The sequence below is a fragment of the Mytilus trossulus genome, chromosome 3, assembly GCF_036588685.1.
Source record: "Mytilus trossulus isolate FHL-02 chromosome 3, PNRI_Mtr1.1.1.hap1, whole genome shotgun sequence".
Classification (NCBI taxonomy): domain Eukaryota; kingdom Metazoa; phylum Mollusca; class Bivalvia; order Mytilida; family Mytilidae; genus Mytilus; species Mytilus trossulus.
Window position 1 is genome coordinate 45,352,385 of NC_086375.1, and position 17,827 is coordinate 45,370,211.

The window sequence follows — 17,827 nt, forward strand, 5'->3', positions numbered from 1 at the left end:
AGAAGCTTTAATGACCTTCTTTCTCATCTACATCATCCGTTAGTGTTACATAATATTAGAACTATTCTTTTTTCACTGCCAGTTAATTTTCTAAAATGTTTGAAAGATTATGCACTTGACAAAGGAGGCACCAATACATTTTCTCCAATAAAGACTTGTCAGTATAATTTGTGATGTAGCTCTTTTCGGTCTCTTTAAACCAGTAATTAGGAACCTTTACATGAGGAAAAGAGGAAATTCCTTTCTGTTTACTTTACCAATAGAGGAATTGATGCAATCAACATCAGCAATGTTCTACATCACAAGGAGGTAACATCTAAAATTCCTATTTATTTTCAAAATCAGTTTGTTCCTATTGTATCCTACAGTTACACCAAAACCATTGCATCCAAAATATTTAACTATAAACAAGCATTACAGGACCTTGATTTAAAACAAAACCTTAAAAAACCTCAGACATGTGACTGTTCCCACTCGCCTTACAATTACAGCCCCTCTGGCCATGTTATTACTGGGGATCTAAACATATTTAATTGATCTAAATATACATAAAATTTTGCCAATTGGAAAAAATGTATACACACAATTATCCCTTACCTAGTATACATATACCCTGTTAATAATATAGTATTTCTTATAGACAAGTGCTTGTTAAATTAAGAAAAATTAAATATTTATAATGTAATACACAACTTGAAGAAAAAATGGTTTCATTCATAACTTTTATTTTGAACAAAAGTCTAAGTGAGTGATTGCACACTTTTGTTCAGATATGTATAAAATGTTTATATATAAATATATGTATACTGGTTTATGGAATACTTTTATTTCTACATAAAGTTTTTGAGTTATCTCCCATTGAAAAAATTCATAAAGGATGAAAAGTATAAAAAAAAATCAAAGCATTCAGTTTTTATACGACTGCAAAATTTGAAAAATTTTCGTCGTATATTGCTATCACGTTGGAGTCGTTGTCGTCCAAATACTTTTAGTTTTCGCACTCTAACTTTAGTTAAAGGGAATAGAAATCTATGAAATTTTAACACAAGGTTTATGACCACAAAAGGAAGGTTGGGATTGATTTTGGGAGTTTTTATCCCAACATTTTAGGAATTAGGGGCCAAAAAGGGCCCAAATAAGCATATTCTTTTTTTTTACCCAGTAACTTTAGTTTAAGTAAATAGAAATCTATGAAATTTTGACACAAGGTTTATAACCACAAAAGGAAGGTTGGGATTGATTTTGAGAGTTTTGGTTCTAACAGTTTAGAAATAAGGGGGCCAAAAAGGGGTCCAAACAAGCATTTTTCTTTGTTTTTGAGTAAATAGAAATCAATTGGAGTTATCTTTCTTTGTATAGAATAGTAGTTGAATCAACTTTTTTGCACCATAACTTTAGTATTAGTGAATGGAAATCTATGAAATTTAATCAGAAGGTTTATGACCACGAAAGGAAGATTGGTATTGATTTTGGGCGTTTTGGTCCTTACAGTTTAGGAATTAGGGTCCAAAAAGGGGTCCAAATAAGCATTTTTTTTTGGTTTTCGTACCATAACTTTAGTATAAGTAAATAGAAATCTATGAAATTTCAACACAAGGTTTATGACCATAAAAGGAAGGTTGGTATTGATTTTGGGAGTTTTGGTCCTAACAGTTTAGGAATAAGGGGCACACAGGGTCCAAAATTAAACTTTGTTTGATTTCATCCAAAATTGAATAATTGGGATTCTTTGATATGCCGAATCTAACTGTGTATGTGGATTCTTAATTTTTGGTGTTGTTTTCAAATTGGTCTACATTAAGGTCCAAAGGGTCCAAAATTAAACTTAGTTTGATTTTGACAAAAATTGAATCCTTGGGGTTCTTAGATATTCTGAATCTAAAAATGAACTTAGATTTTTGATTATTCGCACAGTTTTCAAGTTGGTCCAAATAAGGGTCCAAAATCAAACTTTGTTTGATTTTATCAAAAATTGAATAAATGGGGTTCTTTGATATGCCAAATCTAACTGTGTATGTAGATTCTTGTTGGTCCTGTTTTCAAATTGGTCTACATTAAAGTCCAAAGGGTCCAAAATTAAACTTAGTTTGATTTTAACAAAAATTGAGATGTGTATTATAGCTGGCCCCTAAACAAAAATGTGTAGTTCAGTGATAATGGACGTCATACTAAACTTCCAAACATAAATTAACTAAAATTAAAATCATACAAGACAAACAAAGGCTTGAGAATGTATTGTTTACAGCTACATGATGACAAAGTTGAAATATTCATTTCTTTGTTATGTTCAAAGAATGAAACACTTAAATTTTGTTTTCACCTAAACTTAATAGATATACATAAAAATATTTGTACATTATTTATGTTTAAGGTTTATACACTGTAGAGAAATATTGGTCAACAACTGGTCAGTCTGGGCTTTTGGTGTGGAAGTTTGCTTTAAGAAGATGCACTGATCAACCACCACCACCATGGACTTATGAGGTGAAAAAAACTATAAATGTAGAAATATTTCTGCTCATTTTACTTACCTATATATAGTGTTCAAAATCATACTCACTGTCAAATGTTCATTCTTTAAGGCCTAACAGTGACATATACTCTGCATAAATCTATGTCATTTGGCCTCTGGTGGAGAGTTTTAATTGGCCATCATACCACATCTTCTTATTTTTTATCTCAAATTAAGAAATATGCAATAAATTAATTAAGATCATAATTTTGTCACAGGACTGAATATTATCAAAGGAAATAAAGAAATCCATATGTGTTAAATTTTTAAATATTAGGTTTAAATTGAAAACACAGAAATAGCTTTAAACCTACAAAAATGAAAAGAAATCAATATTGGATAGTTCCTTACCAATAGTAATTTTGATAGCATGATAAATGTAACTTCTATCATTGCAGGGTGATGGACAAAGTTTAACAGAGGAAATAAAGAGCGGTTTTGATTCTGATGAAACCACAAGTCAGATCAGTAGTTCACAATCTTCTTCTCAGAGTGATGAAACTACAACACATGATGGAAAAGATGGAATTCAGAAAAATATTAAGAACAAACGACCAGAAGCCCTTGAAGAAAATGAAGAGGCTGAAAATATATCAGGAGATTTGAATGAGCTGAAATTAAACAACTGACAAAGATACAAATGTAAAATGTGATCAAAATTCAACTGATTCAAGTGTGGATGTGTCTGATGCTAAACAAAATTTAAAAGATGAACCAAAGAAGAAAACAATTATGAAGCTTAGAAATGGAAAAATACTAAATACTAAACTTGTTCAAAGGGTATCTACACGTCTCAATCTTCAAAATTGGTTAAATGATTTTAAAATATTAGGTTTAAATTGAAAACACATACATGTCAGCTTAAAACTTACAAAAATAAACAGAAATCAATAGCTAATAGTTCCCCACTAAATGTAATTTATATAGCATGATAATTGTACCTTCTATTGTTGCAGGGTGATGGACAAAGTTTAACAGAGGAAATAAAGAGCGACTCTGGTTTTGATTCTGATGAAACCGCAAGTCAGATCAGTAGTTTACAATCTTCTTCACAGAGTGATGAAATTAAAACATAAGATGGGAAAGATGAAATTCAGAAAAAGATAAAGAGCGAAAGACAAGAAGCCCCTGAAAAAGAGGAAAAGGCCAAACAGGCATCAGAGGATTTGAATGAGCTGAAAACAACTGATCAAGATACAAATGGAAAATGTGATCAAAATGCAACCGATTCAAATGTGTATGTGTCTGATGCTAAACAAAATTTAAAAGATGAACCAAAGAAGAAAACTACAATGAAAGGAAATAAGGAATTGAAGGGAAAAGTTGAATTAATGGAAACAGAATCTAATGAAAAGGTACTTGATACTAAAATGGAGGATGGAGACATGAAGAAAACAGGAAAAACTAAGGAGGGAACTATTGGAACAAATGATTCTACAGAGCTTCAAAAGGAGGAAGAATCTGAAAATAAAATTGCTGAGGAGTCTGTGGAATGTAAATCAGACCTGACAGAAAAAGTCAATGAAATAGAAGCAGCATAATTGTATTGGAGCCTGATTTATCTTTGCTTATATGATAGTAACTATGAATGCTTCAGACAGTTGATTGTGTTTTATTAAATACATAATTGCAGTTGCAGTAATTATGTTTATATGGATTGCTTTAATACATTCAAATTAAATAGCAAGAATATTTTTTTATAGTTAAAAGAAGTTGAAGAATTGTTCTTGAAAATATGTTTGTATATGTCTTAGTGCTATATGTATTTGTAGTGTGTACAGTAGAAAGGTATGGAGGGCCCTAGATACCCCATAATTAAGCAGACCAAATTGCCTTATAAAAACATATGTATGTACCCTTAGGATGACACACATGTTATCTGCTTCCCTCAATCAATTTTACTGTTGTCATCTAAGGTAAAGTTTTTTTTGTAAATTTTTAGTATACTATTTAGATCTTGACAAGTATTTAAGCTTAAATGGTTTATTATTAAAACTGCTCTACGTTAAAAATGTATTTTTTGTGTGTTTATATGATTTGTGTAACCATATTGAAATAATAAATTCCATATATGTTTTTAGTGTATTTTTGTACATTCATCATCACTGTTTATTCTTTTGATACATTTTTGTGTTTGATTTTAAGAAGATGCAGTGAAATTAGGTTTTGGTCACATCTTACTAATTGAACATCATTCAGAATTTACAACTGTTTCATATTTTATCATTATATGCAGCAGAATTGGTAAGGCAGCAGTATGAAATCATCATTACATGTTTACTGTTTTATTTGATAAGTTTTAAGAGAATGTTGTTAGTTTCATATGTTTCCACGTTTTATTTTCCCCATAGTTCATTATTTTCATAAGATGTTTTATATTGATAAATATTATATTTTATTAATAAAGTTTATTCCAGATATACTTATTCTTATATATAGCCTAGGTATGGATAATAAGACGTAATGACAAATAAAACCAAAATACAACTAGAGATAGACTTTACATTTAAGGATGTACTTAGGTGAGGTTTTGAAATGGAATAAGTGTAAAATGTTTGACTCCTAACAAGGTAAAATATTTTGCCCCATAACAACACCTTTTTCTCTTTCAACATAGGACTATATAGCAGCTATTATAGCTCATAAAAGGTCATTTGACAAATTTTAAGCAGATTCTTGATTTTTTTTCTTTTGATTTGAGACCCAAATAATACCAATGCAAATATAAGGTAAAACTCAAGAGTCTGCCTTTTCTTGCCATATTTTTTAAATCAAATACCTCGAAAAGGAGCTCCGTGACCTATCAATATTTAAAGCTTATTTTGATCTTTAATTAATACTCTTCCAGCTTACAGTATCAATTTTGAATTCTTGATTTATTTAGTTTTACCTTAGATCACCAAAGTACATCCTGAACAAAGAACAGGTGTCTTTTCATTATGTCAAGCTCTAAATAACCCAGTCTACATATGACATATAACTACTAACCAGGCATCTGACTTGGAACTGGTGCATGGAGACTTTAGGTGAAATTGTAATGTCTGTTATCTCAATTCTAATTTCACAATAGACATTGTATTGCTTGCTCATTTGAACATTATAAACTTAGGAGCCATTAAGTTTTATCCTTGTTAGTATGTCCCAAAGTTGGGTTCTGTTCTCTAACTTAAGATGTCTCAACCAATTGTTTTGAAACTTATATAACGCAATGCTTATTACCACAAAACACAGATCAAGTTTGAATTTTGGTGGCGTCACTTTATAAGCTCTAGAGTTGTCCTTTTTCAAATGGAAAAATTTCAGAATTTTTGTCTCCATTCTCTTACTTTAACTTGCCTTGAACAAATGTTAAGAAACTTCTACACAATTGGTATTACCACAATACAGTTCAAAAATATTGTTGTTGTCACTTAAGCGTTCTAGAGTTGTGCCTCTAATTTCTGTTCTCTCTAACTTAAAGTTGCTTCAACTGAATGTTATGATTGATTGATTGATTGAGTGTTGGTGTTTTAATGCTACTTTTGAGCTTTTTCGTGGCTGCCAGTCTTTATCGGTGGAGGAAGCCAGAGAAAACAACCGACTTTTGATTGGAAAACTGACAATCCTGGTCAATACAGAATGGAGTCAAGAGTGCACCCACATTAGTGGGGTTTGAATTCACCTCAGTGTTGACTGGCTAGTAATTACAGTAGTAGAACTACAAAGACCACTTGGTAATTGAGGCCGCCGCCAAATGTTATGAAACTTATGAAACCATGTGGAGCAGGATCTGCTTACCCTTCCAGAGCACCAGAGATCACCCACCATTTTTTGGTTGGGTTTGTGTTACTTAGTCTAGTTTCCTATTATTTGTCTGTTTTGTTTTGTCTTCTGTACTATTATGTGTCTTGTTTTGTTTTGTCTTCTGTACTAATATGTGTCTGTTTTGTTTTGTCTTCTGTACTATTATTTGTCTGTTTTGTTTTGTCTTCTATCAGTTTGACTGTCTGGTATCTTTTGTCCCTCTTTTATACATAATACTTACTACTTACTTACATGATAGGAAACCTGTCAGACAAAACATTTATAATCGCAAGTCAAAAGTCTTCATATAAAGACAATAGTCTATTTTCACTACCAAAAACAAGAATGTGTCCATAGTACACGGATGCCCCACTCGCACTATCATTTTCTATGTTCAGTGGACCGTGAAAATTGGGGTCAAAACTTTAATTTGGAATTAAAATTAGAAAAATCATATCATAGGGAACATGTGTACTAAGTTTCAAGTTGATGTAACTTTAACTTCATCAAAAACTACCTTGACCAAAAACTTTAACCTGAACTTAGCAGTATCATTTTCTATGTTCAGTAGACCATGAAATTGGGGTCAAAACTAAAATTTGGCATTAAAATTAGAAAGATCATATCATGGGGAACATGTGTACTAAGTTTCAAGTTCATTGGACTTCAATTTCTTCAAAAACTACATTGACCAAAAACTTTAACCTGAAGCAAACGGACCGACTGACAAACGGAGGCACAGACCAGAAAACATAATGTCCCTCTACTATCGTAGGTGGGGCATAAAAACATAATTAATTTTAATTTAAGTGTTGTCCTCAAACTTATTTGTACTGTAATATCAGAAATTATTTGGCATTTTATCCATTCTTAAACAAGAACATTCTCTGAAATGTCAAACCGGTTTTCCTTATTTGATTTATGTTGTAAGTCTTTACCACAAACATCACATGATCCTTAAGATTATCAATGTTATATGATAATGAGGTCATGGTCAGATGAACCAAGCAAGACCGACATGAACACCTTACAATCCTGCAATTGTCACCAAATATAGTTGACTTGTTGCTTTAAATACTAGTATAGTATCTGATAAGACTGGCAAATTTAGAAAAATGTATTATTAACCAATGAACCATAAAAATGAGGTCAATGTCAAATGATACTGGCTAGAATGATGAAGCTTACATTAAATTCCATACACTAAATATAGCTGACCAGCTACTTTAAGTACTTAAAACAAAAACTTCACATGACCAATGAACCATGAAAATTAGGTCAAGGTCAGATACAACCTGCCAGACTGACATGTACCCATTGCAGTCATTCCATACACAACATAGTTATCCTACCGAATATAGGATTTAAGAAACTGACCTAATCACTTGACTTTTAACCTTGATCACTGATCCATAAAATGAGGTCAAGTTCAGGTGAATCCTGTCCGACAAAGATGTATAGGTTGCAAGGAACACGTTTACAAAATAGTTATCATATTACTCATAATAAGTTAGAAATGTACATTACAAACTCATTTTTTCCACTTAACTATGAAAATGAGGTCAAAGACGTGTAACAGAAGAAATTTTGTAACATAAGGTATCTGCATACAGATATGAAGTATTCTGGTCTTCTACCTTCTAAAATATAAAGCTTTATACAAAAAGATTTCACCATCACCTGATAGTTATCACTAGGTCTTACATACTGCAACTTTCTTTACAGGCGAGACAAAAATTAGTTGCCAATGTCTGGACCTCAATGAAATGTATAAGAAGTACAAACACACCAACTAATATAAAACAATAAACCCAAAGCACACATATAAGAGTACAAGCAGTTGATAAAAGCTAGTTCAAAGCCAAAATTACAACTAATAAATAAATGATTTTTTCCCAGACTAAGGTATCATCAGACATTCATATACTCTCATCAAATATCATTTTTAATTTTTTGTAAGTAATAAGTCTGTTGCAACACATGTAGAGTGGGGAAATATATGAACAACAAGAATGTGTCCCCAGTACATAGATGCCCCATCCACACTATCACTTTCTATTTTCAGTGAACTGTGAAAAAAAGAGGGAAAATCTCTAATTCGTCATTAAAATTAGAAAGCTCATATCATAAGGAACAGGTGTACCAAGTTTCCATTTGCTTGGACTTCAAATTTATCAAAAACTACCTCGACCAAAAATTAAAACCTGAAGCAGGACAGACAGACAAACTGATGGATGAAAGGAAAAACAAACGAAGAGAGGAAAACCTGAACCTAAACTATGCCAAGTAAGTATTTCTAACAAATACAATTCTACAAAATATTTATTCTAAAGTATAATGATGTAATCAACATAATACCATAAACAATATCACAGAAAACTAATTGTATCAGACTTAATAATTTATGATCATATTTAATGATCAAATTATATAAATAACATTGTGAAATAAATGAGTCATGCTATACTAAGACATTTACAATTTACAAAAAACATCAAAATAAGTACACTATGTGAGGGGAATATTTTTAATGTTTATACAAACATTCTAGAATTTAAAAGGCTCTAAATGGTAGGACTTTATTACATAAAATGGATATCCTTCATATAACCTGGATAATATACACAATTTATCTAATTATGATAGGTCAATATTCCTAATAAGCCTCAAATTGAGTTACTCAAATAGAATCTGTCAAAATAATTAATACTGCACATTCTGCATGTTTCAATCTTGACAAACTTGTGAACAAGTTTAATCATTTGAGCTTTGTTGTTATTTTTACCCACTCCCCCTCTTTTTCCCAGATCTCAACTCAATTTTACCGCAAATAATCATCATCCCTACTTTTTTTTACCCCTTTATCCCAAATTCTTCAAAACTAGTCATCCCCTCTTTAAATTTGATTTTGTTTTGCAACCTGAACTCTATTTATCTGACCATAATTGTTGTAAAGGTTTATGACCAGATTCTTCAATAATGTTTTGGGTAATCACTAGAATTTCTCTGTGTAGATCTTCTATAGACTTGTCAGCTTCAACTTCCTACAATAGATAATATAATATTTTTATTAATACTTATCTTCTTAATACATGATTGAATGGTTATAAATATGCATTGTTAAAACACAACCTGGTTACCGTAGACAGAGGCACACTTAAAATAATTCTTAACTGCTTTGGTATTTTCAAATGTATACATATGTAAAAGTTATAAATCCACATGCCTGCAGCAGATTGAAATCAGGGGTACTTAATCCTCTTGCTGCATCAATAACTATTTGTGCAAATGAGCAGAGGTTACACTACTTCAGTGTGAGAAACTTTCATTTTTAGGAGCAGTTTTTCTTTGCTTGGTAGATGTGTGCGCAACAAAAGATGTAATAAATTGATTCAAAACTTGTCCCTCTAGAGATGAATTAAATTCAAGTTTGTGTGTAGCTGATCTTCAGAGTTGAAATCACTATCATGACATTGTATGTATATGTATAAATAATATAACAGTATGATCCTGATGTAAGTCTATTAACTGAAATTCTATTACTTATCTTATAAGATAAACTATCACTGCTGATGTTCTCTGTCAGCAGCATTGGTATTTTATAAATGAAGAAAAATATGGAATCACAACTTTTAATAGCTGGTTACCATGGTTACCAGCACATGAAAATACATTACCTGCCATGTTGAATCTTTCAACTTTTCAAAATTTGTTGAGACTTTTTGTTGAAATTCTGTTTTTTCATATCTCTCTTTTCCAAATGTTCCTCTAGCTGCAGCCTCGTCTGTACTTAATGTAAGGTAGATAACTCTGTCTGGTTTTGGTAAACCAACATCTGGCTGTTTACACCAATTCATATCAAACCCCTATTATAAATAACATATTTTATTTAACAAACGTCATATAAAATGTCTCTAAAATATTATAAAATGTTAACACATAGAACATTTTGAAACTGTAAATTTTTATTTATTCAGAATCACAAAACTTATTTTTTATACAGTACTTTACAGAAAACCAATTACAGGTAACAATATTTAAGTGGAAACTGTTCATCAAAAGCATTAATGACATGAGGAATATGTTGAAGGATGATCTTTGACCTATAATAATAGTTTACTTTTTACCAATTGTGACTTGGATGGAGAGTTGTCTTATTGGCACTCATACCAATGCCAATGTCAACAGTGTTAATTAAATTATAATATATTGCTATTATATTGTCAAGTGTATTTCCTGTAGTATATATTTTTTTTATTACACATGTTACATACATGTATATATCTATTGTCTATGTACAAATGTAATGCACATGTTATTATTTATGATATTGTTTGTATGCCCTCCTGGGGCCCGTGAATAAAAATATTCCTTTCTATTCTATTCATACCACATCTTATATCTATAGATCTACATGCTCATGTATGTGTCTATATATAACAAATTTTGAGATAATCGAAATAGAGCATGATTAAATTAAATTTACATTACAAGGTAACAGTACCTCTTTAGCTGCTGTAAATGCCACACCAGAAAAAGCATATCTGTCCACTATCAAAGTAGTCCCCGCTTCTAACATGGATTTCATTTTAGGCCTGAAATACAAGTGAACTAATAGATACAACAAATTGTAGCTTTGACCTATATTCAGGGATGTTTAATAATATCTATCGTAGTAAGAGATACAATATTAATTTTCTCATGCAATTTCAGTTTGAAAATATAACAAGGTTAAATTTTTTTTTTTAATTCAGACACAAAAGGTATCTAAACATTCACAAAATATATGGTCTTAAAATGATTATATGTAAAAAGCTATTACATGTACATTTTGGCACTTTAGAGTATTGCAAATCCAAAAATATTGCAAAGAACATTAACCTATGGTTCTGACCACCTTAACTTTCCATGTGCTCAAATGGATGATTATTTACCAACTTCATGAACTTGTGTACATTCACACATTATTTATCATAAAACACTGTTGATCAAAAGTACATACAACAATGTACATGTATGTATCAGTATGTACATGTTGGATGCTATGGAGCTGGACATGTATAATGCAACATTTAATGAACAGAAATATGCTGCCAGGAGCCAATAGTACCGGTAATTGACCAAATAAAAATGCTGTACAGCCTATAGTGTTTGTAAAAATCATATATAAACAAACATATCTATAACATTTTATAACTAAAAAATTTGTAAACAGAAATCCAAATGTATATATTTCATTTATTTCTAATAAGAAGTATACATTTTATATTGTTACTATACCAGTGGCTTCATATTGCTGGTCTTAATCGATTTTTAGGGGATTTACAAAAAAATGTGTTTGTACTGTTTTCCTGGTGGGTTTTTTTTTTATCAGTATTTGTTTAAAACAATCATTGTAATGTTATCATTGTAAATAAATTTAATGTAACTAGATATCATTGAGATGGAAGCCATCTCTGTGGGCCCCGCTGTCAATAAAGGTGGGTAAATAAATATAGTGTGAATCAAAATTGTAAGCGATGGACAGACCAACAGATAGACAGACCTTTGACCTAGGAAGTTGTACATACATCATGACACACCCTCTGGTGTTGGTTAAAATGGATGTCAAGTATAATATTTGAAATCATAACGGTTCCCAAGATATAGAGCGGACACAATCTTCAACTCAGGACACAGGGTTGTCAACTAAAACCAAAGTTTTTTTACCTTGACCTTTGACCTAGGAAGTTGTACATACATCATGACATGCCCTCTGATGGTGGTTAAAATGGATGTCAAGTATAAACTTTGAAATCATAAAGGTTATCCAGATATGGAGCGGACATGATCTTCACCACAGGACACAGGGTTGTCAACTGAAACCAAAGTTTTTGACCTTGACCTTTGACCTAGACAGTTGTACAAACATCATGACACACCCTCTGGTGTTGGTTAATAAACATGTTAAGTATTAAGTATAAAATCATAACGGTTATCTAGATATGTAGCAGACACGATCTTCATCACAGGACACAGGGTTGTCAACTGAAACCAAAGTTTTTGACCTTGACCTTGACCTAGGAAGTTGTACAGACATCATGACACACCCTCTGGTGTTGGTTTAAATGGATGTCAAGTATAAACTTTGAAATCATAAGGGTTCTCAAGATATAGAGCGGACACGATCATCACCACAGGACACAGGGTTGTCAACTGAAACCAAAGTTTTTTTTACCTTGACCTTTGACCTAGAAAGTTGTACATACATCATGACACGCCCTTTGGTGGTGGTTAATAAACATGTAAAGTATAAAGTATGAAATCATAATGGTTTTCTAGATATGGAGTGGACACAAAGTTAAAGTGTTACGGACGGACAGACGGACTGACAGACGGACAGACTGATCACTATAGGGCGACCCGACTAAAGTCGGGGCCCTAATTATTCAGCTTAGCTTTGGGTGCTGTGATTAGCAATAAAACATTTTTCTATTCTATTCTGTACATGTATATTAAGTTTTTACTTAACCTTTGTAATTAGCAAACCTATACTAAAATTTAAAAAAATGTAACATGCAAATGTCAATGAATGTCAAACTTACACCATTTCCCATCTGTTGGCTGAAAATAGAAGATGAACTGAATGATCTTCTATTTCACATTTGTTACTAAGGTAACCATCAATCATTTTACCAATTGTTGTTGTTCTGTCTACAAAGAAAACAATTCAAATATTTCATCAAGGCAATCTGAAATTTTATACAATGTAGTTACAGCAGCCTATTTGTAAGTTATAAAATATTGTATTAAAGTGTCACATATGCATGTACATATATTTATGACAACATGTACATGTACATATAGATATATCATCTCTTACCAGCATGGACACATCTTAGTGTTTTTATCACAATTTGTTACATCTGAGATTTTCTACACTGCTGTAACATCATGAATATATATCAATTATTTTGATTCTAATAGAACAAATACAGCAATTATTTTGGATCAAAGCACTCTAGGTGGAGGAAAATATTTGCTGTTACCATAAATAAATGCACTATCAACTAGGAGTAAAAGGACGGAGCAAACTGAATTAGTGACATGCTAAAACTATTTACCATAATGTATTTAGATCGTTTTTGGAGGAAATTAAATGATAATTTACTTTTTGTCTTATATGTATAAAAAAAAATTGCTTATATCACATTTATACCATATTTTGGCAATCGCTTGGTTATGTTTTCTAGTTGTGATGATTTTCGGTTTCACAAGCGTGTATTTTCCTGTAAAATGCCTATATTCATACATTTATGTCTCCATTCTATGACATCTAGCACCTCATTCATGAAAAAGCATATGACGTGGGAGTATGATCCGAACAGCCCTGGCAATATACAATGTATTCATATTTTACCATGGATGTGTTTGAATGTTAAAAACATTGCAATAATTTCTGAATTTACAGTTTAAAAATCCTTCACTAAATTCTTGATTAAAAGATTTGGTTTGGAAGTTTGATTGCACCTCACTCTCAGTAGAAAACTTATTACAAACAGGAGATCATCAATCCAAATTGGTATGGTAATCAAATGTTGTTTTATACTGACATGAACGAGCTCCTAAATTCAGCTATAAATCAGTATATCAATGTATTTTTTTTTAGATATTCTTAACAGTGGTCAATTCAACATTTTTTTTATGACAGTATACATATTGGTATTGTTACATTGTATACATGTTACATGTACAAATGTATCATTAAATGAAACCTAAATATTATTGTTTATGTTATCATGGTTATACACATACATGTATATGATCATTTTATGTCCAACAAGGTGTTGATACCTATATTTTGTCATTGCAGAGAGTTGATGTTTTAACTTATTAAATGTTAATCACATCTTTACACTAAATCCATTGGATGCATGTTGGATGTGTACTGATTAATATATTTTAGTTTAACTTTTGTATATAAAATTGGCCGTTAGATTCTTTCCTTGAACTGTTTCCAATTTGTTATTTCCAGGCCTTTTAGAATACACCTTATTGCTATTTGTTCGCCATTCCTGGACATAACAAAGGTTCCCATAAAATTTGGGCGTCATATAAATAAACGTATTTACACTTTTGGTATTTAGCTGAATCTTGCCTCCGAATGACCTTAGATCTACCCCAAAACACCTTTTGACGTCAAACAACAATCACTTTTAAAATATGACGTCAAATATTTTATATTCTGATGTCAAAGTTTACGGGAACCTGTGGGATTTTACGTAATGGCGGACAAATTTGCATACAAGTTTAAATACGTCTATACAAAATACCTACATGAAGACTTTAACTTGTTGTATGACATCAATAGTTCAAGTGGGCAGATAATTCTCAGGTCAACTTAGACTGATTTCCAAATAGTGATAAGGTGTATAGCTCACTGTGCAGTATCCGTTTTGCCCATTGTTGAAGAATACAGAATGACTATTTTAATCACTATCACTAGTCAGTGTCAATAAAATAAGAAAAAAATAGTTTAACCCCGCCGCATTTTTGCGCCTGTCCCAAGTCAGGAGCCTCTGGCCTTTGTTAGTCTTGTATTTTTTAAATTTTAGTTTCTTGTGTACAATTTGGAAATTAGTACATGTAGTATGGCGTTCATTATCACTGAACTAGTATATATTTGTTTAGGGGCCAGCTGAAGGACGCCTCCGGGTGCGGGAATTTCTCGCTACATTGAAGACCTGTTGGTGACCTTCTGCTGTTGTGTTTTTTTTATTTTGGTCGGGTTGTTGCTTTGCTTTGCTTAGCTAGTCTTTATCTTCCTCCTCTAGCAGGAGCTTCGCTTCTATAGCGTAATTCCAATTTGCACCCTTATTTGCACCCTAACCCTTACACACCGGGCACTCATAAAATCAATATACGTAGGTAGTTATTATAATGATTTATATCACAGTAACATATATACAGCATGCGGACTAATCCATCACCATGTAAACGTAGTTTACTATATATATTACACAGTCCAATCGTTCATAGCCGGATCACTATTATATCTCCATATAACATAGTGTTATAGACTATAATTAATTGTTGTCTCTTTGACACATTCCCCATTTCCATTCTCAATTTTATTATATTGGTCAGGACATTAAACAGAACTATGTAAGCAGAACAAGATCAAACTTTGTGTCAAATGTTGAGGACCCTCATAGGGGCGTGCTGCAGTGCAAGTATTTCACATTTATAAATCAAATTTCTTTAAAATAAAGCGGCAAACTGATGTTTTGATGTTTGCCTCAAACTACCTGGAAAACGCATGGCTTCCGTTTTAATTCCCTTTTCATTCAAAGCTGCAACAAGTTTTTTACATTGAGTTGTTTTGCCACTATGATCACATCCTTCAAATACAATAAGAGCTCCTCTAACTTCAGCTGTCGACGGCATCATCAATGTTCTTTTTAAATTTTGCGCCAAATTTATCGGAACACTTCTAACTTTTACCAGTGCCTGAACAAGCAAAGCAGCTAGTCTCATATTGAAACATTTATAACAAACTTTTCACACTAAAACCTTTCTTTTACACCATTTTCTACTATATGAATAATATGTTTTGATTTATCTCGTTTGAATGGTTCCAAAATTATAATTAACAGAAGTTAAAAAAAAATCGTTTTGGTCGATCATCCATTCGGATTTTTTTAATGCACTCGCTATTTCCATCACTACAGACCCGTACATGTGCCAGATATATCGCAAAATTGGAAAATTTACCTTTACATTAAAATTATACGTTTAAAAGAATACATATTCATTGTAAATTTTAAAGTGTTATTGGATAAAAAAAAAATGACATCGAAGGTTAAATATAGGGAAAAAAACAAGTGATATATGCAGTATCCGCACAGGCACTTGTCTCAGCAAAAACAAATCCTATATTAAGGACTATTAAGGTATATAGGATTTTTTTCTGAGACAAGTGCCTGTGAGTATCCGATCTATTTTCCATCTTGAAAATGGTCGGGTTTTATGTACACTTGCTTCGTTGATCTTCGATGATTAGGACCAGCTGTACTCAGTGAACTCAACATACAAAAAGTACAAACAATTGTTTAAATAAAATTGTTTTGACAATAATAATATATTTTCTATGTAATTAAGTCTTAATGTATATTCAATTTCATATTTTAAATATTTCTTTAAAATAGTTCAGCATTTGATTTCCTTCTATTTTTCGCAGGTAAAAAATCAATCAGACCATCTGGCAGGTTTAGAGTTGGATATGTTATACTCCATGATATCTAGTTTCTTATTTACAGTTGTCGTGATTTCCAGAACATGAACAGAAATTAGAGAGTTTTTTGTTGTGAAGAATTGTAAAATAAAGTAAAAACTGTTTAAACATCAATAAAACCTGAAATAAAATGATTTCATTGAACAGAGCCTGTTGACGACAGCAGAGGTCGAACCCTGGACAGTTGGGGCAAAATTGGACACAATATTCAAGTTTGATACTAACTGAATTTGTATTGTGAACAAATTTTTGATATAAAATAGGTTTCGGACACAAAATAAACGTGGTCAAAGATCTTTCAAATCTGAAGCGCAATAATGTGCAATTGAAGATTTCTTCTTGAAACTTTCTAAAAATTTGAACTTGCCTTGAAATTTTTTGGAAAAAAATGTGAAACCCTTAAAAAAAATTGAACCCCCAAATGGTCCCAATGTCATGTTTGTATACCCCTTGTTACAACAGTGGTCCATTCAACTAAATTAAAGTTATTGTCCAGCAACTAAATGTGTCTCCGAACGACACCATAGCATTATACGAAATAAAAAAAATACGGTCGTATAACAAACGATAACATCAACAACAAAAAATACTTTAAACAAAACTCTTAACATTTTTTTGTTTATCCTTCCTTTTTACTTTCATATAAGTGTTTCACCCCGAAAAAAAAAGTGTAGTCATCCGTGTCTCAGGACGACGTCATCAACACCAGACGTCCTACACACGCAATGGACACACATTAGAGACAGAAGACAGTAGACAGTGGGGAATACCTTAGGCTCACTATCAACAAAGACCTCATCTAGACAAACCATATCAATAGGGAAAGTTTCAAAGAAACTTGGCTTTTTACGGAGACTGAATCTTGGTAGGTGTACTCCAGCAACAAAAGCCACAGCCTACTCAACGCTAGTAAGAACGACTCTGGAATATGTTATTCGGTGTGAGCCAAGCTCCGGGTTGAAGGCCGTAAATTAACCTATAATGGTTTACTTTTTTAAATTGTTATTTGGATGGAGAGTTGTCTCATTGGCACTCACACCACATCTTCTTATCTATACTATTAAACGAGAAGACCTCATTTTTGGTGTCGCTTCTCTTCTTTCCACAATAAATTAATCATCATGCCTCTGTGTCCTATGGGTACAGTGCATAATCGCATTTGTCATCCATTCATATGATTATTCGAATTGAGTTATTTTGGGTGAAAAACGAGAAAAAAGACGTCCGGATATGTTTCCGTCATTGGGCAAATTTTTAAG

At 31.9% G+C, this 17,827-nt stretch overlaps 2 protein-coding genes across 2 annotated transcripts; one reads left to right on the forward strand and one right to left on the reverse strand.

Moving 5' to 3' along the window:
• Window positions 1–704: 704 nt before the first annotated feature.
• LOC134710819 (17S U2 SnRNP complex component HTATSF1-like) lies at window positions 705–4,053 on the forward strand. Its single transcript, XM_063571216.1, has 5 exons — window positions 705–744; window positions 2,372–2,484; window positions 2,911–3,093; window positions 3,469–3,535; window positions 3,590–4,053. The coding sequence occupies exons 1-5, from the start codon at window positions 705–707 to the stop codon at window positions 4,051–4,053; spliced, it is 867 nt and encodes a 288-aa protein (XP_063427286.1).
• A 4,546-nt stretch (window positions 4,054–8,599) lies between these two features.
• Window positions 8,600–15,975, reverse strand: LOC134711604 (thymidylate kinase-like). The gene is made up of 5 exons (XM_063572300.1): window positions 15,583–15,975; window positions 12,880–12,988; window positions 10,800–10,890; window positions 9,973–10,161; window positions 8,600–9,339 (listed from the first exon to the last, which is right to left on the reverse strand). Exons 1-5 carry the CDS (start codon window positions 15,809–15,811, stop codon window positions 9,223–9,225), a joined length of 735 nt encoding a protein of 244 aa, XP_063428370.1. The 5' UTR covers window positions 15,812–15,975; the 3' UTR covers window positions 8,600–9,222.
• Window positions 15,976–17,827: the final 1,852 nt, after the last annotated feature.

What these genes read in the sequence shown, in the direction of transcription:
- LOC134710819 (XM_063571216.1), top strand. Translation starts at nt 705, where the DNA reads ATGGTTTCATTCATAACTTTTATTTTGAACAAAAGTCTAA. An exon ending in TATTTTGAACAAAAGTCTAA is followed by an intron (nt 745 to 2,371) that starts GTGAGTGATTGC and finishes TTTATGTTTAAG; the next exon opens with GTTTATACACTGTAGAGAAA. An exon ending in CCCTTGAAGAAAATGAAGAG is followed by an intron (nt 3,094 to 3,468) that starts GCTGAAAATATA and finishes CTATTGTTGCAG; the next exon opens with GGTGATGGACAAAGTTTAAC.
- LOC134711604 (XM_063572300.1), bottom strand. Translation starts at nt 15,811, where the DNA reads ATGAGACTAGCTGCTTTGCTTGTTCAGGCACTGGTAAAAGTTAGAAGT. An exon ending in GCCAACAGATGGGAAATGGT is followed by an intron (nt 10,891 to 12,879) that starts GTAAGTTTGACA and finishes CTTGTATTTCAG; the next exon opens with GCCTAAAATGAAATCCATGT. An exon ending in CATTTACAGCAGCTAAAGAG is followed by an intron (nt 10,162 to 10,799) that starts GTACTGTTACCT and finishes TATTTATAATAG; the next exon opens with GGGTTTGATATGAATTGGTG.